Source organism: Pongo pygmaeus, chromosome 6 (assembly GCF_028885625.2).
Source record: "Pongo pygmaeus isolate AG05252 chromosome 6, NHGRI_mPonPyg2-v2.0_pri, whole genome shotgun sequence".
In the NCBI taxonomy this organism is placed as follows: Eukaryota; Metazoa; Chordata; class Mammalia; order Primates; family Hominidae; genus Pongo; species Pongo pygmaeus.
In genome coordinates this window covers 140652151-140677743 of record NC_072379.2, presented here as the reverse complement: position 1 = coordinate 140677743, position 25593 = coordinate 140652151, and the positions used below count along the sequence as shown (strand labels likewise).

Sequence of the window (25593 nt, the reverse complement as noted above, 5' to 3'; positions counted from 1 at the left end):
AACGCCAAGGCCAGTGAAGACCCAGTCCCTCACACTCAGTAGTATCTATGCAGATATCCTGCTACTGTAGAGCCAGAGAGAGAGAGCCAGTCAGAGCCAGAGAGAGAGAGCCAGTCAGAGCCAGAGAGAGAGAGCCAGTCAGAGCCAGAGAGAGAGAGCCAGTCAGAGCCAGAGAGAGAGAGCCAGTCAGAGCCAGAGAGAGAGAGCCAGTCAGAGCCAGAGAGAGAGAGCCAGTCAGAGCCAGAGAGAGAGAGCCAGTCAGAGCCAGAGACAGAGCGAGAGCGGGCCAGAGAGCGCGAGAGCGGGCCAGAGCCAGAGAGCCAGAGTGAATGAACCTGGCACCAGGTCCATTCAGGTGCGAAGCTAGGCTGAGGAACACAGTAGAGAAGAGGCTGTAGACCCAAATAGTCATAGTCATCAATGCCTGAGAAGACTAGTATAACCAAACACTTCTCATCTATACATTGGATGTACTTAATAATTTCCCTGTTTCTAAATCACAAATTATGGTTGACCTTGTACTATACTACAAGGAACATGGCCTGGTGTGTGTGTTGTTGTTGAGGGGGAGGTGGCAAGAGATAAACTAACCCATTTTACAATTTTGAATAGAGCCTAGTAAAGAAAAATGGCAATGGGCTATAGGAAGACCACCACCACACTTAATTGCATGGAAAGAATTGCTACTCCAAAGCAGAACAAAGAACAGTATTAGGGTTTATTCAGTTAAAAAAACTTCTAGCTTTTAAAAATGAGGGGAAAAGAAGAAAATCAAGCAGCAAAAAAGCCATTATCATTAACAGGTTGCATTCACTAAGATGATACAAACAGAGCTCATCAAATACCTTTATGACCAACATAATTTCCTAGCAGATCCTGACCATTATTAACTGTTGGATCTACGAAGCAGAGACGTGCCACCAAGACCTGCTACTACTAACCCACTGAATTCTCTTACCCTTTTATTCGTAAAATGTTCTCCGACATAAAATTCTCATTCTTTGTTAGTTACATTTTACAAAGGATATTTTACCTGTAATTAGGCTTTGGACAAGACAAAAACCTTTATTTAAAAATACAGTATTCTCTTCCTTTAAAAACGTGTACAGAAAAAGGATTTAGATAAAATATGATTTTAAAAAACAGGAAACAAAGCCAAATTCTCATAAAAACCAAGAGAAATTGGTGAGGCCCAGAATATCAAACCAACCAGAACAGCCAGAAGAGAGGCAGGGCAAATAGATGGAAAACAACCACAGGCACATCAAGTTTTCCCTGAAGCCTCTCCCCACAGCATTTTTGTTCTGCAAGTTAACAACCAGCTCAGAGATGTCCAAGTTGCATACAGTCTAACTTTTACCCACCTCACATAATGGCGAAACCATTTATTTAATAAATACAATATCAGAAAGGGTATACATTAGGAGACCCACTTCCTCAAAGAAGCTGGGAATTCTCTCTTAGGAACAGCATCATGTAACCTGAGAAGCACTGTGGAAATCCAGGCACATTTTCTGTAAGCTCTGACTTCAACTCTAAACTAAATCCTATTCCTTTCTATGTACAATGAGTCCCTGGGATCCTTGGTGGGCAATCAGCAACAGCAACCTCGTAATCCATAGGCCAAACCAAGGGCTGTTTTCCTTTTCTTCTTTTAACGCAGAGGCTCACGCTCTCCTGCTGTTCATCAAAAGTGTGAGAAGTAAATAAGTTACTGATCAGTGGCATTAGGAATATAACAATAGAAAAGAGAAATGGCTTCCAATTATTGTATCTGGGACCCTTGCGAAGACAAAGCCTTACTAGCTTTAGGATCTTGGCTATAAATGGTAAATTAGTAGTAGCTTTTGAAATCCTTGGGCATTCAAGTTTGGCTAATTTTTTCATTTTATAAGAGGAAGGTTGGGACAGCTGATATCTATTTACAGAGGTTCTACAGTAAAAGGTTGGCTGGTACAGAATGAGTTTTTTTTGTTTTTTTGTTTTTTTCTAGATATAGAGTCTTGCTCTGTCGCCCAGGCTGGAGTGCAGTGGCGCGATCTCGGCTCACTGCAAGCTCCACCCTCCCGGGTTCAAGCGATTCTCCTTCTTCAGCCTCCTGAGTAGCTTGGACTACAGGCGCCTGCCACCTCGCCCTGCTAATTTTTTGTGTTTTTAGTAGAGACGGGGTTTCACCGTGTTAGCCAGGATGGTTTCGATCTCCTGACCTCATGATCCGCCCGCCTCGGCCTCCCAAAGTGTTGGGATTACAGGCATAAGCCACCACGCCTGGCTGCAAAATGAGTTCTTAAGGGGAAGATTACTCACAGGTAAAGCTTGAAGACCTTGCACTCTTTCCTCCCACCAGGCGTTTTGTGCTTCTTGATCCTGTGTGGGTCCCAGAGACCCCAGTGTCACCATGATGGGTATCTCCCTGGGGTGACTGGGCCTGCTGGGCTTCTCTCAGTTCCCTGAAGTGCAAGGGGGAAAAAGCAAAGGCTACTTGATCTCCAATCAGAGATATGTATGATCAAAACTAATATGTAAATGTTTTTCTTTTTGTTTCAGTATTTACAGAAACAAAAAGCCTGAGCTATGTACAGAATAGAAAATTCAGTTACTATGGTTGTCATAAAAAATGATTGACACACACATGTCATACAACATGGTAGGTTTAGCTCCCCAGGCTCTGCTGATTGGAGTGTAGGTGATCTTTAAAATATTTTAAATTAAGTGAACAGCTCTTCAGGCTACATATGAAAGGTACCAGGGTCAACAAACCACAACTTCTGAGTCAGATCTGGCCCATCACCTGTATTTATAAATAAAGTCTTATTGGAACACAGCCACTCATTTATAGTGTAAAAACACCCACTGACAACATATAACAGCAGAGTTGAAATCATTCCAGCAGAAAGCATATGGCCCACAAAGCATAAAATATTTACTCTCTAGCCCTTCACAGAACAAGTTTTCCAACACTTGGTCTAGACCAGCAGTCCCCAACCTTTTTGGAACCAGGGACTGATTTCAAGGAAGACAGTTTTTCCATGGGTGGGGAGTCGGGGGAGGAGATGGTGTCAGGATGAAACTGTTCACCTCAGATCATCAGGTTTTAGATTCTTGAAGGAGTGCACAACCTAGATCCCTCACATGCACAGTTTACAATAGGGTTTGTACTATAAGAATTTAATGCTGCCACTGATCTGATGGGAGGCAGAGCTCAGGTGGTAGGGCTCACTCACCCACTGCTCACCTCCTGCCATGCAGCCCGGTTCCTAACAGGCCACAGACTGGTACTGGTCCATGGCCCAGGGGCTGGGGATCCCTGATCTAGATAATTTCAAGATGCTCTCTGCCCCATCTCTATGATAGGTGCCCATCACTGGTACTGGCTGATGATAGTCACCTGTGTCTCCATAGCTGGCTTCCCAGAATGTACACCACACCTTAAGAGGTACTTATATTCTTGTGAATAACATATGTAAGTATAGTACTTTGTACTTTCTTTATTAGCTGGGACAATGGAATTCAAAACTAGAACAGAAAAATATTAAGTGGCTTATTAGGAAGATTTACCTGACTAAAGGCCAACAGTCTCTACAAGTTATTATTAATACTAAGAAATCAGGTTAGGAATGCTTCAAAGCTAATCTTTCCAAGATGGATGACTGTATATCCAAGAGAAGTTGGACTTCTAAGCTTATTTTAAGCAAGGACGATTTTTCATTTTCTTCTTTTGTATTTTCAACAGTGTACAGTATATGTAATAATTACTCAAAAATGCCTTCAGAACGCTGCTCATCTCCAACCCCACCCCATCAATTCCTATTTTTTTGTTTTCGTTTTTCAGGGGAAAGCACGAACACAGTCCCCCACTACAACAAATTATGCAGTCGAGTTTTCCACATTTGGGGATATCGCAGGGGTCAGCACATCCGGAGTGCAATCGATGAGCCTCACACTGGGAAAAACCACCTTCGTGATCATGATATCTTCCCTGCCAGGTAAGTATTTGAATTCCCATTTGCTGAAGGAATGGATTAACAAGTAAATATATGCATGAATACAAGCCCACATGAGTAGGGGAACAGATTGTTTTCTTTGCTCAGAAAAATAATCCTTCCTCCAAATGTGTACCAGGACAGTATGTTTACCTGCCTGCCCCTGAAATTTAATGGGTTTCTAAAATAGGTCTTACCCATCTTACCTGTGGTTATCTTATGTTAGGTGATCACCAACCAGTTACTAGGATACCCGCTGTCACTTAGAATCCTAAGTTTTCTTTACTGGTATTTCCTTATATTCCTCACTCTTGTTTCCTTTGTTTGCATTAACTGGAATTTTCTCTCTCAAGCAACCTAATCACAGAGCCTCCCAGCCTGATGCTACAAAGAGCCGCATGCTGCCAGTTTCCTTGTGGGCAGGGACCTATGTATTATAATGGTGAATATATTTATACTTGAATCCACAGAGAAGACACAGTAGACTAGTCATACCATTGTGAGTAGTACTCAGATTCTCTCTTGACCCCCCATCATCCAAAAATATACCTTTCCAGTGTGGCAGTCTTGAACTTTTCCAAATTCAGCTGCTGTTGGAGCTCTTCTGTTTTTCCCAGGGAAGGCCGGAGAACTGTATTTCTGGCCAGAGCTGCTGCAGAAGGTCTCTGTTCAGCATCAGGGTGGATCATGTTCTGAAGATATAGGACCAAGAGGAAAGAAACAGAAGCTTCACTATTGGGAAAAATCTTCCCATTCAAGCCAACTCCAACCCAGCTTCTCCTGGTGGATTTTGTAAGACATTGCTTCTGCTTTGTGCAGAGGAAAGAAATGAAAACTGAGCTCCACCTGGGGCAGGAGGATTGTCCATGTCTGGTAGCACCAGTTGTCCACACCTCTGATTTGTCTTTAATCATATTTTGGAGCTGGCTGGCTAACTAGTCTATTGCCTTAGTTTTAAAGCAGAAAAAACTAAGACTCTCGATAAAAATTATCCAAATTACTGGAATGGCCAAGACCAAAACCCAGTTTGCCCAACTCTTACTCCAGTTTACTTTCTACCACATCATGTTGCTTTTTCACTTAGTATTAATAACTCAACATGACAGTATTCCTGAAGCATTTATTTTAAGGTAGATGATGTAACCTATCATGATTTGAATATAGTAGAAAATACCTAATTATATACAGCAACTGACACTGTCATATAATGAAGAAAACACTGAACCAAATTCAGACCAAATTCAGAGCCGACTCCACCATTTGTTGTATAAACTTTGCTGAAGCTCCATTTCTCTTACCTGAAATTTGGGATAATTATATTCACTTTCTTAAACTATTTTTAGAATTTAACAAATTAATATATGTATTATCTAGTACAGGGCCAGCATTTAGGTACTGAAATATCAACTAAATGCAAAAGTGGTTTACACATGGAAATAGGTGATTAGACTGAACAAAAGGAAGGAGGAAGAGTTTGCCTCTTTCAGGAAAGCAAAAGAAGTCAGGAAGAAGGACAGATTTGTAAATACATTTGAAGTTTGCAGGTAAACTGTGAAACTAATCTCCCACACCTGTAGTCCAGCTACTCAGGAAGCTGAGGCAGGAGGATTGCTCAGGAGTTCAAGGCTGCAGTAAGCTATGATTGTGCCACTGCACTCCAGTCTAGGCAACAGAATGAGACCCTGTGTCCCCCCCCCCAAAAAAAAAAAATCTAATTTCCAAGGAAATAGATATTTCTAAGGCTGTTTTGGGAATCCTAACCAATCCTGTTCCTTAAGACATGATTTAAAATCATATATACATTTTTCTTGACATGATTAAGCTTCTTGACAGTATAAGCTTTTTGTGTCTATTGCAACATAGTATCTTTCTTTTCTTGTCCCCACACTACTCAGATGTCATTAAGTACAAGTAAAACATAGATTTTTGAATTGACATTCTGCCTTTTTTCTAATAGCTCAAATAATTGGTATTATCAATTATCAATAAAGTAGTCTTATACCTTCTTACATATAATAGAAATTCATTCTTTTAGTACTATCACTGTTATCACTAACAATAGTTAAAACCCTGAAGTAGGAGCTAAAGGACCAGATTTGATTTTGGAGTTAGCCAGTCATTCATTGTGACTACAGGTGTCAAGGAGCTGCTCTGAGCCATGGTTTCCTCAATTGCAGGATAAGATGCCACCTGTCTACCTTATAGCATTGTTAGAAAGGGCAAATGAAAAATGTTTGTAACAGGATTTTTAAACTAAGCATGAAAAGATTTTACAGTATCTTCCGAGTTTCCTTAAGAAATTCTCGATCCACACCCCCTCCGCCGCCTTTTTTTTTTTTTTTTTGAGACGGGAGTCTTGCTCTGTCGCCCAGGCTGGAGTGCAGTGGCCCAGTCTCGGCTCACTGCAAGCTCTGTCTCCTGGGTTCAAGACATTCTTCTGCCTCAGCCACCCGAGTAGCTGAGACTACAGGCGCCTGCCACCATTCCCAGCTAATTTTTTGTATTTTTAGTAGAGACAGGGTTTCACCGTGTTAGCCAGGATGGTCTCATCTTATGACCTTGTGGTCCACCCTCCTCAGCCTCCCAGATTGCTGAGATTACAGGCGTGAGCCACTGCGCCTGGCCCCGCCCCTTATTTTTTCTGGACTTCTAGTCACGTTCCTTTTTCTGTTAGTGACACTACCAGCATCTCTATTTTTCTTTGCCCAACTACTTGCCATCGCATTAAAAAAATAGATATTGCATCTTCTGTTCATCTCGTAAGAGATATCACCTTGAGCAGACTGGAAAAGCTTTCTGAGAGCTCCTGAGGAACATCCGGAAAGTTACCCTTGCGGATATGGTGCCATGCAGCACCATTGGTGGGCAATGACTCTGCTCCTGCAGCCACTGCAATTGTTAATCCCAAGGCAAATATGTCTGCTTTGGGAAGGTGCCGGTAATCCTTCAAAACAGAAGACAGGAAGGCCAGTTACTATGCCAAGCAGAGTGAGTCTAGATTAAAATATAACTAGTAGGAAAGGTTCATTCGAGTGCATATAAGGTCTAAACAAACACGATGGCCAAAGGTACATTCACTGTAGTTAGTGATTTCTAGAGAAGAGAGAATATAAATCTACCTGATTAACACTGCTGTGCCTTGAGGAGTCCAAGGCAGAAACTTACTGCCATTTTGCTGTCAGGCTCAGAAAGGCTTGCTACATAACTTGGCTGATCACAGGAAGGAAATACTCATTTTTACCTGATTATCACCCAGGAAGAAGTTATATCCTTCCTAGGCCTGACTCAACAGACATTGGAGAAGATGGGCAATGACTAAACGTCATTTCAATAACCAAAACTAGTGGTGCTATCAGAACGATAATGGCATGATAAAGATGATTGGACCAATATGGGCTTGAGGAAAAGGCTTCTTTCTTAGTAGGCAATCCATGAGGTTAGGAAGTCTAAGAAATATTGGAAACAGTAAAGGGCATTTAGAAAGAATAGTCTGAATACTGATTCATCCTTGATTGAGCCAGCTTTCCTCACTTTTTTGGAAGAGTTTCTCTCCTATCTTTGGTCTCCATTCTGAATGGGAAGAGAGGTACTATAATGATAAATATACAGTTTTAATGTTTTGCACTGAGATCCTCCATTTGAGAGTCAAAGGTTCAACGGATCATAAAATACCCTCCATTTCCCTAATCTATACCTCTTGCAAAATCTCATTAGCCAGGAAGCGACTATCTCCTTCTTCCACTTTGGGTTTGTTTATTGATGTTGCGTGGCCCAGGTCACCTAAAAAAAGATAGGAAAAAGGAAAAAAGAATAAAATCAAACAAAAGAGCTTTAAAAGCATGTCTTTCTTAAAATGAATAAATTGAGTCATCAGTATAAATTTTATAGGATAATGGTAACTAGTAAGGCTATAAGGCAGACTAACCAATTTTATACATCACATTGGCAGAGAGAAACCAATCAGCTTCATTTTCAACTTCTTCTATGACTCCAGAGGATTCACTTTGCATCTTGTGACAAATGAAGATATTACCTGGAAAAAAAAAAAGACAGGATAGATGTAAGTAATGATTTCTAAGCTTTTTCCTCTCAAAGATTCATTTCTGTATTTGACAATTCAGCTTCTCTCCTTTCTTCTTTTGTGTGGACATAGCAAGACTACTAAGGTTTTTTTTTTTCTATGAAATCTCACATCATTTCTGAACAGCTAGTGATTGACAATACCTATTTAAGTTGAACTGACCTCCTATATTCTCCATTCTCTGAAGGGGCCGGTATCAGAGTACTATTGTCCCCAAAATAAAAAAATAGTAAGAACTTGTCCTTGGGTTTCACATTAATGAGTGACAGTTACTCATTTCTCCTTAATCAGTGCAGAGTTAGAATGAGTATAGTCCTAGTCGTAAACACAATCAGAATGTAGCTGATATGCTGTCACTTGCCTTTGTAGTAAATTAAATACCTAATTTTACTTTTTTGGCCTTACTACTATATAGGTAAGAGTCTTTTTTTCTATGTCCGTTGGGCCTAGGGGAGAATAAAGCTATTTAACTGATTTTTTAAGAACCACAAATGGAAGAAAGGGGTTCTGCCAGCAAACACTGTCTTTGACACTTGATAGACATACAGACCTAGATTTTGATGATAGCACAGAAAGAACAAAATACGGTAGAAGTGGCAGAAGGGAAACACACTGACTAGGTTTGATGTCCAGGTGTACCATGCTAGAGTTGTGGATGTAATTAAGGCCAAGGGAAATCTGTAGAAGGATGTCCTTGAGTTTTGGCTCTTCAAAATGATTGCCAGACTTAGTGTTTTCAGATATAGCAGCTTGCAAACTCCCACCTGGGAAAGAACAACAGAGAATAGCCCCACAGTATGAGTCTTATAGATGAAAGCATAGTAAATACAATTGGCCTCCCATATCCTCAGGGGATTAGTTCCAGGACCTCCTGCAGATATCAAAGCCCCAAATGCCCAAGAGCCTTGTATAAAATGGCATAGTACTATGATCAATACATTCCTCATGAATGGCTTCAGTCCAACAAATAGATTACTTCAGTGTCGGTGCAAAGCATAATATCTGCCCCATTTATACCACAGACATGTTGGAAAGGAGAATTACAGGGCTTTCAAAGAGGAAAAGAAAATGCCAGTATCTCAGGTATCCAGTATATGGCCCCATTGATTCAAGTATGTACCAGCTAACATTTTAAAAGTTTTACCTAATTATTAACTAGAAGATCAATCAGGCATAGTCATATAGCTACTATTGGTGTCAATGATTAGCTCCATGTCAGTGTCAGGCTAGTAGTTATAGGCCATCAGTAATTTTAATTAATTGAGTCTAAGTCTAATTTCATTAGAAATAGATCATAAAATAAGAATATTTAATGACTGCCAACCCAAGGAAAATATAAAAGCTGCATATACACCTAAATCTTATTTGAGCCACAGTATTTGTACGTCAACTGTACTCGATTTATTGTTATCAATTAAATAAAAGGCCTGGATTCATATAGCTATCTGATCTTGATTTTAAGGTATTAGAATGCTTCTGAACACTTTTTTTTTTTTTTTTTTTTTGAGACAGAGTCACCCAGGCTGGAGTACAATGGCATGGTCTTGGCTCGCTGCAACCTCCGCCTCCCGGGTTCAAGTGATTCTCCTGCCTCAGCATCCCCAGTAGCTGGGACTAAAGGTGCATGCCACCACACCTGGCTAATTTTTGTATTTTTAGTAGAGATGGGGTTTCACTCTATTTGGCCAGGCTGGTTCTCGAGCTCCTGACCCTGTGATCCGCCCGCCTCGGCCTCCCAAAGTGCTGGGATTACAGGCATGAGCCATTGTGCCCAGCCTCTGAACACTATTAATTAGTGTTCATTGGCAGGTTCTTCCAATTATAGAGACCTAGCTCTAACTGGCAGTTACAAAGACCATAGCTCCACTCATTGAGCTCTGAGATAGTCATGGAATTTGAGGGAATTCATATTTAAATGCATTCTGTGTAAAATTGACTTTAAAGAATTATTTTAGCATGACATGTAAGTTCAGAAAGGAGAAAAATTTAGCTCCTTTCGGAAACACAAGGAGGGCTACAGTAAAGTTTTTTATTTTTTGCAAGTCTTCTTAGAATTTATACACTATATATGACTTATTAATTAGAAAGAATAAGTAAGGAAAGAGAGCATTTTGGAGCTTGTTAAAAATGAAGTCACTCGACTAGATGCGGTGGCTCACGCCTGTAATCCCAGCACTTTGGGAGGCCGAGGCGGGTGGATCACCCGAGGTTGGGAGTTCAAGACCAGCATGACCAACATGGAGAAACCCCGCCTCTATTAAAAAAAAAAAAATACAAAAAATTAGCCATGCATGGTGGCGGGTGTCTGTAATCCCAGCTACTCGGGAGACTGAGGCAGGAGAATTGCTTGAACCCAGGAGGTGGAGGTTGTGGTGAGCCGAGATCGCACCATTGCACTCCAGCCTAGGCAACAAGAGCAAAACTCCATCTCAAAAAAAAAAAAAATGAAGTCACTCCAAGACAAAGTGTGTAGGTGAGGTCATGAGGTGCTACCAACAAGGAAGAGGGCTGCAGCCACCAAAGCTCTGGTTTCTCTACCAGCCTGGATGTTGCTTAAGGGGAGGGAGCACATCTAACTCATCTTTACTTGCCCAAGGTCTAGCATGGAATAAATATTTTCTGAACTGAATGATTATCCTGACAACAGAAGGGCAAGAAAGAATAAGTCGAGGACCCCTTTAAGAGGAATAGAAGCTCTGTACTTCCAAGCAAGACTATAATATATAGTATAGACTTTTTGGGTATGTCTGCTATCCGTGGAATGAACTATGAGGAGGAGGGAAAGTTTATTTCTGAAGGCTTATAAAGTTCATCTCCCTCTTCGTAGATATTCATCTATATACTACTTACCATTGCAGTATTCATTCTGAATGATCATGTGGTCATCTTCTGCCCATGAGGAATAGTAACGTACCACATGGGGGTGATGCCCAAGCACCGCGTGAGCATAAACTTCATGCAAAGCCGAATTCCTACGAGACAGAAAAGCATTGAGGAATAAAAACATCAATCAAGATAACGTACACAAAAATGTTTCTTAAAAATATGAGGCTTTATTAGCAATGGCAGAATATTTATTGAGAGCTCACTGCTTGCTTACTATTTTGTCTCATTGAATCTTAATAATCATTTGGTAATATACAGTGGAAAGGATGAAGGCTCTTGAAAGTAAGTGGCCCAAAGTCGAACTGGTAATAGTAGACTTAAGAGCAGAACTTTGGTCAGCCTGGTGCCAAAGTCCATTGTTTTTTTATTTTAACATGGCATATGTAAAGAGGAGCTTTAAGTGGTTATGCCTCAATGGCAGATGTACGTCAGGTCTTCATTTCATCCTATCACAATCAAAACATTTTAATGGGCTTAACGAGAAGGCCACTGTACACCAGATTGTGGATATTGCAATGGGCCTTCGATTCATCTCTATAAGGGCTAGGCAGTCATTAGAGTGAATGTTAGCCTCAGCCAATATGATATCTCACAGGAATAGCCTTGGGGAGAGATATTCCTTATGGAATAGAAAATCCCAACACAAATTAAGCAAAATAGAGTACTCGATGAATCTCAGTATAAAAATGAAGAACTAGCCAGGTGTGGTGGCACATGCCTATAGGCCCAGCTACTTGGGAGGCTAAGGCAGGAGAATCACTTCAACCTGGGAGGCGGAGGTTGCAGTGAGCCAAGATGGTGCCACTGCATTCCAGCCTGGGCAACAGAGCTAGATTCTATCTCAAAAAAAAAAAAAAAAAAAAGGAATTCTAAAACCTGTATAAAACCTGTAATTCTAGATTCTGCATGTTAAGTATATCCTCACAGTTCATAAAAAGCCTTGGCTGATCTGAAAATATGTGTTTTCCTTGTGATTAAGGAAGAACTTTTGAACAGTTCTGGGAATCAAACAAACTTTTATTTTCCCTTGCATGTAGTCTCTGAAACTTTACTATTGAATTCATTGTTAACGTAAAGTAAAGATAAACCAGTGAGTTTATAATAACTTTCTATTTGGTAATATTTCTAATAAATGAAACAGACACCAGAGGACAATTCCACAAATCTATTCATTTTTTAAAAAGAAAGACCAGCAGTAGAAAGTAAAAGCCACAAAAAAACAAAACAAAACAAAACAAAACACCACATCATGATTGGCCAGGTGCAGTGGCTCATGCCTGTAATCCCAGCACTTTGGGAGGCCAAGGCAGGCAGATCACAAGGTCAAGAGATCGAGACTATCCTGGCCAACATGATGAAACCCTGTCTCTACTAAAAATATAAAAATTAGCCAGGTGTGGTGGTGTGCGCTTGTAGTCCCAGCTACTCAGGAGGCTGAAGCAAGAGAATCACTTGAACCCAGGAGGTGGAAATTGCAGTGAGCCAAGATCACACCACTGCACTCTACCTGGTGACAGAAAACAAACAAACAAACAAAAACACATCATGATCTAAAATGATCATGTTATATTTTAGGAAGTAACACCTCTGAGCTGGAAAACTCAGAAAGGTTATGAATATGAGACAACATATAACGTGGGGTGATTTTAAAACAAATGATTTTTAGTGACATCGGTGCTTTAATTTAAAATAATTTGACAAGAAACAGCTCTCCAAATCTAAGTTTATACTTTTAGTGCATTTCTAAGGTACTCACTCATTTGATAATTCTGCAAAAGTTTTCATAGAGCGCTTTATTGCATAAACACATCCATCCAGCCTCTTAATGCACTTGTAGACTGTACCAAATTCGCCAACCCCAATTTTTTCGACCTCCAAGAATTCTTTTTCATAGCGGGAAGCCATGTTGGTTTCTCGTAAAACACATCTCTAAAGTATTTTAATAAAAAGGAAATTAGAGTAATTCTACCATGTTGTAAGCAATAAAATTAAACAGTATTACAGTCCTAAGTTGCTCCAAGTTTTCAAAAAGACTTTTGACTGCAATGAATTCTACTTGGGTCAATATTCATGGTAGCAAGAATCTCCCCAACTGCTGACTATCTTCTTTGTTTTCTTTGTAACCTTCTGTACAACCCTGTACTGACAATTCTCACTTATTTTTCAATATTCTTTTCTCTATCTGGGCATACTGTTCTTTTCTACATGTTCCTAAGGGGACACAACTTCTCACACCCAGAGCTACTGTCCCTTAGTTCAAAGAATAGCTGGGACCTGGGTGGAGCAAATTAAAAGAAATGAAAGACCCCCCTTCTTTACGTGTCTCAAAGTCTGAATGCTAATGTTTCCATTTCAAGCTGAACAAGCATACTTGTTTTCTGTTTCTTTTCCCAAAAATACCAGCCTGGAGAAATGATTTTGTCAAAATTGTCAAACTTTGACAATTTTGGTTAGTTCAGACTATGTGCTCAGGTCTAGCAACCACTCCCGCTACTGGCCAACTAGCAACATCACTCATTGCCCAGGTAGTAAATAACCCCAGGCCAATCTGAACTCCTTTCAGTTTTCCCATCTGTAGGATGAAGATCATGGCACCTACTCTTCAGGGTTCTTTTAAATATTACATGAGAATATTCAGTATTACATATATTATAAGTAACATATCTTAGGACAGTGTCAAGTACATAGTAAATTCTCATTAAACTATTATGACGAAAAATCTCCATAAATTTATATGAATCTAAATCCAAGCTGATTTATCTCTCAAAGTCATCTTTTCTCAGTGTCCCAATCCTGAAGAATTTTTCTCCAACTTTATGAGTTTGAAAAATCTTGGGTTTTACTACTTCCTCATTTTCAACATCTAATTCTAGTCACTTTCATCAGCAAGATCTCTTAATTTTCATAACCCTTAGCTAGTCTCAAGCTCTGTTCCCTTCTTGTCTGGATTTGCTACAGCTACCAGCCCTCTCTTCGACTCTTCTACTAGTAAGAGTTATTTTTGCAAAATGATACCATAGAATCAGACATGCCTAATTGTTTCCCATGAGAAATTCAAACTCTTGATAAGAAAGCCTCAAGACCTTCTACCAACTGCACACTCACTACTTGACTACCTTCCCTCTAGATACCAACAAAGCCAGTATACCATCTGCATCTATCCCTGACCACTCCCCACCCACCATACCCCTCTTACACATGAGCTCTGTTCTCCTGCCTTGATAGCATTAAAAGTTATTTACTTCCTTAGCCTAAAATTATCTTAATATACAATCTCTTCCTACCCAAGCCCTATTTCATAGAAGTATTTACTAACCCCTTCTAGATTTTAAATATATACATGCATATGTATATTCACATTGCACATATGTACATACACATACACAAATACACATATCTCATAGCTTCTAATTTACGTATAGATTGTTTTGAAATTTCAAAGGTTTTTAACTCCTGTTTGGGCAGATGTTTTTCCTTAAAGGGTCTAACTAAATACAATGCTTTGCACTTATTTAATGTTCAATAAATATTAGAATTTCTATCTGAAATCAAGAGATAAATTATAAAATAAGTGAGGAATAAAATCCAAAAGTAAAATAATGGAGGCATAAGTCAGAAACATTTGCATATGAAGGAACGCCTGTGCCAGTGGCCTTCTTTTCTGTGATGTTTACAATAGCCAAGTGCTAACATTTTAACATATTAACATATTTATGTACGCAAATGAAACTTGCTTCAGAAAACTTTAAAAATTTAAAGGAAAAACAAATACTAAGTTTCCGCCATTCAAAAATGTTGAAATAGCAGTGGTTATAGCTCCATTTCATTCTCCCTGTGATTAATGTGCAATAGATAGTTATGGTCATTCAGCGTATAAATTTTGATTCTTTTGCACACTAAACATTAAACATACGCATGTTTTCAAGGTGTTATAAACATCTTAATGGCAATTTAATATTTCACTGACTTAAAACTGTAATTAGCTTAGCCATTTTTTCTATTATCAGGCATTTGGTCTCCCCCCTTTTTTGCTGTTACAATAAACATCTCTAGGGATAATGTTTACAGTATTACTTTCTTAGGTTAGATTATCAAATGAGGGATAGATCAAAGATTGTGAACATTATAAAATCAAATATTGATACATTTAAGAGCTAAAATTTTACATATAAATCTCTGGCTCTATGCCACTTTTTTCCATTATCTTTTTCTTTTTTGAGACCAAAAATATCTTAATTTTCCCTTCACTTCTCTACCCCATGAGTATAGAATTTTTCTCCAGATTAAAGATAGTAGCAGAAATATTTAATTTTAAAATACTCTAAAGTAATGATTCAGCATATACATATCAGACACTGCCTGGCAAAGTTACAACTAGCTGAGAACACAGACCCTGACTAGGGTCCAGATAAATTCAGCTGCAAAGCACATTTACAAAGCTAGCGTGTGAGATGGGGTGAGGTGGGGAGGGGAGGAGAGAAGGAGAGTAGGAGAAAGGAGGGGAGGAGGGGAGATGGGGAAGAGAGGGCAGAAGGAGAAGGGCAGAAGGAGAGGGTAGAAGAAGGGGAGGGAGGGTGCAGAGTGAAGGAGAGGAGGGGAGGGTGAGGAAGGAGAAAAGGGAGGGTAGGGAAGAAGGGAGGAGGGAGGAGAGAGAGGGAGAAGGGGAGGGGAAGAAGAGAGAGAATAGGATAAACTGCCTATATTGTGGCAGCTGGGACAAAGAACTTACCTTGGCAGGCAGCCCTCCCTTGCCTTCCTCTGGACCAGCTTCCTCACTTAAAAAAGAAAAAAAAAGTTTATCAACCTATAATTAATATTTATTGAGGCTGTACTATGCTAGGTTCTAGGGATGTAAGAGTAAATAAGACAATTCATTTCTCTTCGGTTTATATGTGGAGGCAGGGATAACCAGGAAATTTCGATACAAGAACCTAGAACTGGATAAGATAACAACGATACCATGGACAGCACTCAATTATTTCAAGAGTGAAAAGCTTTCCCAGAAGAGAGAATATATAAGCCAAGATTCTGGGAATGAGTAGGAACTAGCTAAGGGAAAAGAGTGAGGTTTTCAGCAGGTAAAACACCATGTGCTGGAGCAAGAGAGCACAGAACATATGTGCAACTGTTAAATGGGTATCATTATCCCCAAACTAGGAAAGCAAGACAGAGAGAGGTTAAATAACTCTAGGTCAAACAATTAGCAAGTGGCAGAACTGGGACTTGGAGCCACGTCAGACGCCAAAGCATTTGCTCCTCACTGCCACACCACACTCTCCTTCCAACACCCACCCCTCCCCCAGAACCTGGCTTTGTAATCGGTTCACAGGTAGACTACAAGTAGGGCAGAATCTGCTCTAACCTGGGATGAGATATTTTCAATTACTCTTCAATAAGCTAAGTGACCAGCAGACATCCTCTTTGCCATGCATACTTGTGTTCTGGATCCTTAAGCAAGATTTCAACTAGCTATAGATTTTTCTTTTGGAGAAACACAAGGTAGAAATGGCAAATGGAAGGCACTGCATTCATGGAAATAAATCGATGCTTGGTATTTGTGATTTAGTACCACATTGTAATACTTTATGAAGTGTTTATAAATTATAAAAATAAGGAAAAATACTCTCTTAGAAGCACCAAATGACACTACAAAAGTGTCAGGATTTCAAATTAGCTGTCTTTGTTGCTGGCTTTGGTGAGAGTGTAATGATTTACAGAGACTCCTAAAGAACTAAAACCAATCGAATTCTTGGTAGCCAAAGTAGGTGGGTGGACTTGTGCTGAAGTCCTGTTTATTTAAGTAAGAAGGAGATAGTGTTGAGAGAACCTATTCTGGTCAAAGACTGATTAACACATACTCATTGATTCCAAAGAAACAACTTGACATAGCACATTAAATGCTCTGCAAAGTTTACATTGTTAGCTGTCCATTTATTTCGCTGAGTACATATGAACATAAATGACCGCCCCACTTTGGAGGCGATTCCATTCTATAAAAAAGCCTTGAAGAGACATAGTAATGTTCCTGAGTAGTATGTACAATCCTTATTTGGATGATTTCTGTCATTCAGGGCCCTTTATGGAATAGTGCAGTTTGGCTTTCTATTCTTTAGCAGCTCTGAAAGCAATGCTTTTTTGCTTCAGCCAATCTTCCATCACCCGCAGAGAAGTTCAAATCCTTGCTCTATAGCTTTCATCACTAGTCACACAAGACTCAAAGCAGCAACATACTCTTTGAAGTTTGAACTACACCTTCCCCAACTGCCAGCCTCATATTAACCAGAGGGGACCCCTTGAATGCAATTCCATAGCCCACTCAACTTCCTAATAGAAGCCAGAGACCTATTGCTTATTCTGTCTTATCCTTTTATAGAGAAAGCATCTACAGTACACATCGGAATGGAAACATGTTGGAATCTGTGATAAAGCAGGTAAAACCAGCATTGATATCTAGGGAGGGGAGAATATGTAAGCACATACATTTCATTCAAATAGAGTTCTCGTTCCTAATCTTACTTTAACACTCACTTCTTACTGCTTGACTGTAAGTAGTAGAGCACTTACAGATCTCCTCGCATTTTCCTCTTGCCACCAGATTGAAGAAATAATTTTTTATAGGACTCTGGAGTGAAGGGATTAATATTGACCAGAGCCAATGAGGTCATCTCATCCTTGAGGGGTGCAGGTGTGAGCTTCAAATGCTTAGGGCCTCTGGAAGGAAGCTTCCCTGTTGGAGAAATCGCCAACCGGCTCAGCATGCTCTGAATGAGGATGACAAAAGGCAAGTCATAATAGCATTAGTAAAGACATTCCTTATCAGTTAGCCAGTTAATATTCGAATCTAAGAATGCTTTTGCTGAAGGGGCCTTAGAGATTATCTGGTTCCATGCGAACTGGTTGCATTGTAACTGCTCCTCTTATGAAAACTATAGAATCCCAGTCTCTACCTCTAGATATTCTGATTCATGAAGTCAACACAGGAATCTGTACTTTAGTCAAGCTCCAACCCCTTCCCCTGGGCAATTCTGTTAGCTGGCTATGAAAACCAGTTGTAGTCCTATCTCCAGTTTTTAAAGACATGGACATTAAGTTTAGACAAATAAAAATGACTCTATATTCTCAGAGCTTATGCTTTAACTTCCCCTCAATTATTCATCCAAATATTTGTTTGGTGCCTACTATGTAGCAGATGCTGGGTTAGATGCCAAGTGGTACAGAAGTGAATTCTAAATCTTAAGGAATATATAGTTCATTATTCAGCAGTTCATCAGTGTTTCAGAAATAATCACCTTGTAAGGAAAAGATTTCATAGACTATTTAAACATGAAAAAAGTTTTAAATTTCACTTAAAATAAAGCACTAACTGAGAAGTGCTTCATGAAGTGGGGTAATGAGATTGAAAATTAGTACTCTAAGCCCTTAAGATTCAGATCTTTGCAGTGGCTACAACCAGCTACCAACAAATAGGCAAATGTGCAGGACTTACCACTCCAAGTGGCATACAAGAAGAGAACATCAGCCTAAACCTAACCAGAATGAAACCAAAGGGCAAAAGGAAAAGCCAAAGAATTCCAAGGCAGAATGCTGACCTGATGTCAGGGGACAGAGGAGTAGCTGTGTTATGGATCTTCAGGAGTATGGCAGCACACACGGGGGCCACAGTATAAGCATTGCACTGTGAGGCTTTTTCTAAAAGACTTCTACAGTTCTGATCATCTCTGCCCATGATATTTTAGTGTAGAAGCAGAAGCCAGATTCCATGATTCATTAAAGAATGTGAGTCTACCAAAAATGAATATTGGATCTATTGTAAATACTAAATAAATGATTGAATAAGCAGGAATGAAGGAAGCTATAGAATATACACAGTAACCTAGCCTTTTTTTTAAGTGAAGAAAAATGATGTCATTGCCAGAGTCAAGTGTTTCTCCTATCTTGGAGTTCATAGGGCTGCTTGAAGAATCCAGGGGGCAGATAAGCCCTCATTGACAGACTCACAGCTTTCCTGTGTGTTTATCATGAAGACTGAGTATTGGTTCAAAATAAGTGAAACTATAATGATATTTCTCAGTTATCAATGTGATTTGCAAAATGAACCTAGCATTTTGTAGTAAGTCATTCTGAGAATTCGTTTTTTGTAATGCTGATTATCATATGGAAAGTAAAACACATCTATTACATATGAAACAGTGGGTAGCCACACCTGGAATGCAGCACATAGTTCTAGTTGCCACATCTCAAGGAAAATATAAGGGGCCTAGAAAATATGCAGATAAAAATTATTCGTATCAGGGAAGACAATATTAGAATTTCTAGTCAGGAAATATGAGGGCCAAGAGAATTTGTGAGTGCCACTTATGATGTAGGGAAGGATATTAATTATGTTAATATAGTCGTTATTGCTGGAATAGTAGAATTATGAGTAATCCTTTCAAAATCTCAAATAACAGTTTGAGATAAGACATATGAAAGAACTTCTGCTTGGAAGTAGAGCAATTTGAAAATTTATTGAAAGATGACACAGGTTGAGAGTATAAATGTGCTCCAGAGAAGGCAAATAATTCCATAAGGAATAGCTCTAGCACAGATGATTGAGGGAGATAAGTGAAATTTGGGGGATAGCTACTTGACTTATGAAGATGGTGAGAAGAGAAGGCAACCTCTCACAAAAATACAAACATAGTATCTTGGGACAGAGAAGGATTTTAAAGGCCCAGTCAACATGATTAGTCCCCTGATGCTTGAATCCTGATACTATTGGGATGTTTGGATGTTTTAAAGGCCTAGTCAATATGATTAGTCCCCTGATGCTTGAATCCTGGTATCATTTGGATATCATGTTGAAATATAATCCCCAGTGCTGGAGGTAGGGCCTGGTGGGTGGCATTTGGATTACAGAGGTGGATTCCTTGGTGCCATCCTCATGGTAATGAACCAGTTCTCACTTTGTTAGTTCACGCCAGATCTGGTTGTTTAAAATGAGCCTGACACTTCCTTCCTGTCTTGCTTCCACTGTCTCACTTTTTCTCTCACCGTGTAACAAGCTGCCTTGTTTCTGTCCACCTTCTGCCATGATTGTCAACTTCCTGAGGCCCTCACCAGAAGCAGATACAAGCAATATGCTTACTGTACAGCCTGCAGAACTGTAAGCCAAATAAACCTCTTTTCTTTATAATTTACCCAGTCTCAGGTATTCCTTTGTAGCAAGGCAAACAGACTAACAAATCCCTTCTGCCGTATTCCTACCAAGCGCTCATCAGTGAGTGTTCTATGCTTTTAGCCACAGGGAGCATACACCTCCTAAGCATGCTCTTCTATCTCTAGATGATTCTGTCAGGAAGTCCTTACAGTGAACTGAATTTCACATGATTTTTGGTTCCATCCCTTCGACAGGACTGACTAAGCCAATCCTCCTTTCCCATGCAGCTTTGTCTTCTGCGTAACAATGATCAGCCGTCAAGCCTCTTTCCTCTAACACAAACTATGTTTTCATAAAGTATGTACTTTCCCAGTTGCATTTCAGTTTTGCTCCCAAGCCCTGTTCTCTGCCTCTCCCTTAAATGCATTATCTAAGATTTCTAACTGGGCCACTTCTCTCCTTACTCTGGCACTCAGGCTATGTGACCTTATGTGACCCTTATGTGACCCATGGCCTCAACTACTTCCTAAATGCTGTAGATATCCAAATACGGATTTCCAATTTTCATTGTTTTCTTGTGCCCCATACCCAGTTATCCAACTTTTTGTACCACATCTCTGCTTTTCTCCAAACCCATATATCCCTTAGTGTCATCTATCTTGATTCGGTCTACTGAACCAAGCAAGAAACCTCAGTCATCAGATTGTTTTCGTTTTCCCTCAACCCCTCCCATGAAGTCATCTCTTAACTTTTCACTGTCCTAGTCCAGGCTCTTCTCTGTTCAACAGGGCTATTCTGAATACTGCTCTACCTCCAGGCTCTCTCATGCTCCATCCCATCATACATACAAAGGTCATGATTTTTCCAAAAAAATTCCTCTACTCAAAACCGTGGTAATGGCTCTCTTCAACACTCTCAGGATTAAAATCTTGATCTAGCTTCTGCCCACCTACACTGGCCTCATCTCTTGCACTCTCTCACACACAGGCCCCTGTCACACTGAATAACACACTGTTTTCCAACCGTAGCAGCTCCTTCCCCTCCATAACTTGGTGGATGCTTTTCCCTTTGCCTAGAATTCCTATTCCCCTCTTTGCCTGGCTAACTCCAAATATCCTTTAAGACATCTCTCAAACATTACTTTCTTTGGAAAGTCTTCCCTGATAGAGATTTAATTCCTAATTCCTTCTCATCGTGCTCAACCATTCCTCTAGTACACATGTTTTGAACTTTATTGTTTCATTTGTTTAATCTTTATTCATTTTGTGGGCTCTTTCTGAAGACAGTGAATGGGTTTTGCCAGCAGAGGGTCTGCTAACACATCAAGGTGTTCAGTTAAGCTGTGAATGATCAAATGAATGTCATGTTTTCTTCTCTGTGTGTTGCGGGAAGTCAGGGACCCCAAACGGAGGAACTGGCTGAAGCCATGACAGAAGAACGTGGATTATGAAGATTTTATGGACATTTATTAGTTCCCCAAATTAATACATTTGTAATTTCTTATGCCTGTCTTTACTGCAATCGCTAAACATAAATTGTAAAGATTCCATGGACACTTATCACTTCCCCAATCAATACCCTTGTGATTTCCTATGCCTGCCTTTACTTTAATCTTTTAATCCTGTCAGCCGAGAAGGATGTATATTGTCTCAGGACCCTGTAATAATTGCGTTAACTACACAAATTGTACAGCATGTGTGTTTGAGCAATATGAAATGTGGGCACCCTGAAAAAAGAACAGGATAACAGCAATTGTTCAGGGAATAAGAGAGATAACCTTAAACTCTGACCGCCGGTGAGCCGGGCAGAACAGAGCCATATTTCTCTTCTTTCAAAAGCAAATGGGAGAAATATCGCTGAATTCTTTTTCTCAGCATGGAACGTCCCTGAGAAAGAGAATGCGCACCTAGGGGCAGGTCTCTGAACTGGCCCCCCCGCAGGGCGTACCTGTCTCTTATGGTCGAGATTGCAGAGGTGAAATAAACTCCAGTCTCCCATAGTGCTCCCAGGCTTATTAGGAAGAGGAAATTCCCACCTAATAAATTTTGGTCAGACCGGTTGATCTCAAAACCCTGTCTCTTGATAAGATGTTATCAATGACAATGGTGCCCAAAAACTTCATTAGCAATTTTAATTTCGCTTCAATCCTGTGGTCCTGTGATCTCACCCTGCCTCCACTTGCCTTGTGATATTCTATTACCCTGTTAAGTACTTGATGTCTGTCACCCGCACCTATTCGCACATTCCTTCCCCTTTTGAAAATCCCTAATAAAAACTTGCTGGTTTTGTGGCTTGTGGGGCATCACAGATCCTACCAATGTGTGATGTCTCCCCCAGATGCCCAGCTTTAAAATTTCTCTCTTTTGTACTCTGTCCTTTTATTTCTCAAGCCAGCCGACGCTTAGGAAAATAGAAAAGAACCTACGTGATTATGGGGGCAGGCCCCCCGATATCTGTGTACTCTTACTCAAAGCCACATTCTCTCAGCCCATTCTCCCATGTATCAAAACTGGACCAACTTTCATTGTCCTTCCTATACCTTTCTTTCTTTCCTCATCACCGCACTGAGAATCTGTCCAGCGGGTTCTGATCACACTTATCACATAGTACCTTTTGGCATAACCCCTCTCTCTCTGCTAGACTGTAAGCTCTTTGAGGGCAGAGACTGTATTATATGCTCCTTACCTACAGGGAATTCTCAAAGAATAAATGGGTGATTAATTGGCTGGTGCTGTGACCATTGAAAAACCTAGAGATAGACATCAGAGCATATTAGTTTTTCTACAATTCAAACAAGCAACTTAGAATTTCCTGGTACACACGGTACCCACACCCAGCAGGTACTAAAGAGACCCGCTGACAGCAACTGTGCCCCAGTGAGGATCACAGATGTTATGATGATGATCTTAAGTGCCTCAAGCTGAACCAGCAGGAAGCCGAGCTAATACCAATCCTAGGACTCACACACCATGGCACCAGAGTTGATTAGAGGTAACCCTGCCCCAACTATGGCTTTAATAACATGAATGATGCAACAGGACACCAATCACAACAAGAATAAAAGAATATACTACTAGGGACTCTTGCTTATTTGCCATCCTCAGCTTATGAAGAAGTATCAACAAGTTTCCTCTTTGCTGACATATAATAGAAGAACCTCCAGGTTCTTCTATTAGACCAAGGAGGGGAGAGGAGTTGCTTCTGGGAGGAGCAGCAGCAAAGAGATATGACTATGTTCAAACAGTGAGTGTGGACATTCTTATATTAGAAAGTATTAGTAAATAATCACACAAAAATAGAGCCAGTTGGCGTAATGGAAAGAATAGACTAGGCCAAAAGATCAGATTTCTAGTCCTGTCTGTAACATTGGCTGAGCTATGAGACAGTTTCTGTCTTGGGCCCTTCATTTTCTCATATGTAAACTGCACAGCTGGGGCTCTAAATCTCAATATTCCTTCCACTTCCAATATTCTTTAACTAGGAACTTTTTTCTACCCAAGATTTGTTTGTGGCCAATAGCCAACAGTTACTGGCACCAGTGGTTTTGAGAAGACAACTGGCAAACCATTTAATTCTGTCCATTTTCTGGTAATTTTAATTTCTTCATTTTCATCAATAAATGTGTAATTGAGGATATACACAGCCTGGAGGTGACTGTCATACACAAATGAATCCACTCTATCAGCTAAACTACAGGAAAGCAGAGCTTGGCGACCTGCGTCCCTTTTTCCCCCACCCCTTACTTACTTTGGGAGTAGAGGGGCTGTCACTGGGCAGCAGCTTGCTCCTGCTGTCTGGTTGGGCTGGTGTCTCAGGACATTTGAGAGGGTGTGACACTGGAGTCCTCAAAATCTGATCTGGACTTTCTTTATCTTTTTCCGAAGATGTGTCGAGCTCATGCACGTTGCTAAGGGGAGTCCGAGGTGGTGTACCCTTTGCCTCTGAATCCTGCACTTCACCCTTCTCTGGGGTTTGGCTCAAAGTCTCCCTGCTTTTTTCTACTTTCTTCTGCTCTTCAATCTCAGTCTCCTCACAATAGGAAAAGTTTAATTTCTGCCTTAGTTCTTTGTCAATATCTTTGTCATCCATCTCAGCCAAAGAGCTTTACAACACAGACAAAAAGCTCTATCAGAAGGGAACACTGTGAACTTACAAAAGCAGGGAGGAGAAAATAACTTAACCTGCAGGTTTCACGACGGTAGCCTGAATCTCCCTCTGCCAACTAACAGCTACAAGACACGGTGTTAATTTTCTGCCTTAAGTACCACCAATCTATAAGACCTCAGCTTATCCTGATTTCCATTCTGATTAAAGAAAGCTCCAGTGACTCTCGGAGCAATTAAATGCAGTTCATGTACAGAACTCTTCTGGATATGACACATAGTCTCCCTGAACCCATGTGTTACCAAATACTAGTGAGAAAATTGGATTCCTTTAATTTAGCATGGCTTTAAAAATACCCATTAGCCAATTTGGGAATAAGCTCATATTGAAAAGAAATTATTTTCACTCCTTACACCTGCCATTTATAAATATCACCCTCTCCTCCCTTCTCCTCCCCACCCACCCAATAGCTAACAGCAGGTAATTACAATTTAGCATCACCTGGCTATCATAATGATCCTTAAACAGCCTCTAACATATCTTGACTGGAGTTTGTATCCCTGACAGAGACACAGCTTAGCTCTGTGCCAAACACACCTGCCCTAATTCAGGCATCTCCTTCCTGCAGCTGTTAGCTGTTAGCAGTTAAAGCTTCTAGGGAATTGAACAAAAATTTAAACTGACAAAAGAAAGGCTACAAAGATCAGCAACCCATAGAAACAGATATTGATTACTGGAAAACAGCAATGGCTTCTGCCAAAAATGCCTTATATTGTAAAATGCTTTTTAATATCTTTAGTACACATTATTTAATTTCTTTCTCAGAGAAGCCCCTATGAGAAGGATGAAAAACTCTTTGAAGAAAAAAACAACTATTATACAATCAAGCTATCCCTCTTCTCTTCCAGTTATATAGCCAAAGGAAATAAAATCACTGTCTCAAAAAAATACCAACACACCCATGTTCATTGCAGCATTATCCTCAACAGCCAAGATATGGAAACCACCTAAATATCCATGGACAGATGAATAAAGAAAATGTGGTGGATACACACACACACAATAGAATATTACTCAGTCATAAAAAAGGAAAGCCTGCCGTTTGTGATAACATGGATGAACCAGGGGGATATTAAGTGAAATAAGCCAGGCACAGAAAGACAGATACTACATGATCTTATATGTGGAATCAAAAACAGTTGAACTCCTAGAGGGAGGGAGTAGAATGGTGGTTACCAGGATCTGGAGAGGCAGGGGAAATGGGGAGATGCTGATCAAAGGGTACACACTTTCAGGTAAAAGATGAACAATTCTGGGGACCTGATGTACAGCATGGGTGCGTATGGGCGTGGTAATTTTTTGGTAATCATTACACAATGTATAGGTATATCAAAGGAAGA

General features: G+C 40.1%; 1 protein-coding gene, 1 long non-coding RNA gene and 1 other non-coding gene across 3 annotated transcripts; 1 reads left to right on the top strand and 2 right to left on the bottom strand.

The window, feature by feature from the left end:
* Positions 1–700: 700 nt before the first annotated feature.
* Positions 701–24591, bottom strand: WEE2 (WEE2 oocyte meiosis inhibiting kinase). Its single transcript, XM_054493759.1, has 12 exons — positions 23837–24591; positions 17515–17711; positions 15680–15725; positions 12707–12879; positions 10915–11036; positions 8682–8828; positions 7909–8016; positions 7678–7763; positions 6757–6927; positions 4533–4675; positions 2308–2450; positions 701–1680 (listed from the first exon to the last, which is right to left on the bottom strand). The coding sequence occupies exons 1-12, from the start codon at positions 24176–24178 to the stop codon at positions 1655–1657; spliced, it is 1704 nt and encodes a 567-aa protein (XP_054349734.1). The 5' UTR covers positions 24179–24591; the 3' UTR covers positions 701–1654.
* LOC129041884 (U1 spliceosomal RNA) lies at positions 3830–3994 on the bottom strand. The gene has a single exon (XR_008503999.1). It is a non-coding gene; the product is annotated as a U1 spliceosomal RNA (small nuclear RNA).
* On the top strand, positions 3841–17767 carry LOC134739901 (uncharacterized). The gene is made up of 4 exons (XR_010127003.1): positions 3841–3986; positions 7933–8043; positions 17324–17381; positions 17546–17767. It is a non-coding gene; the product is annotated as an uncharacterized LOC134739901 (long non-coding RNA).
* Positions 24592–25593: the final 1002 nt, after the last annotated feature.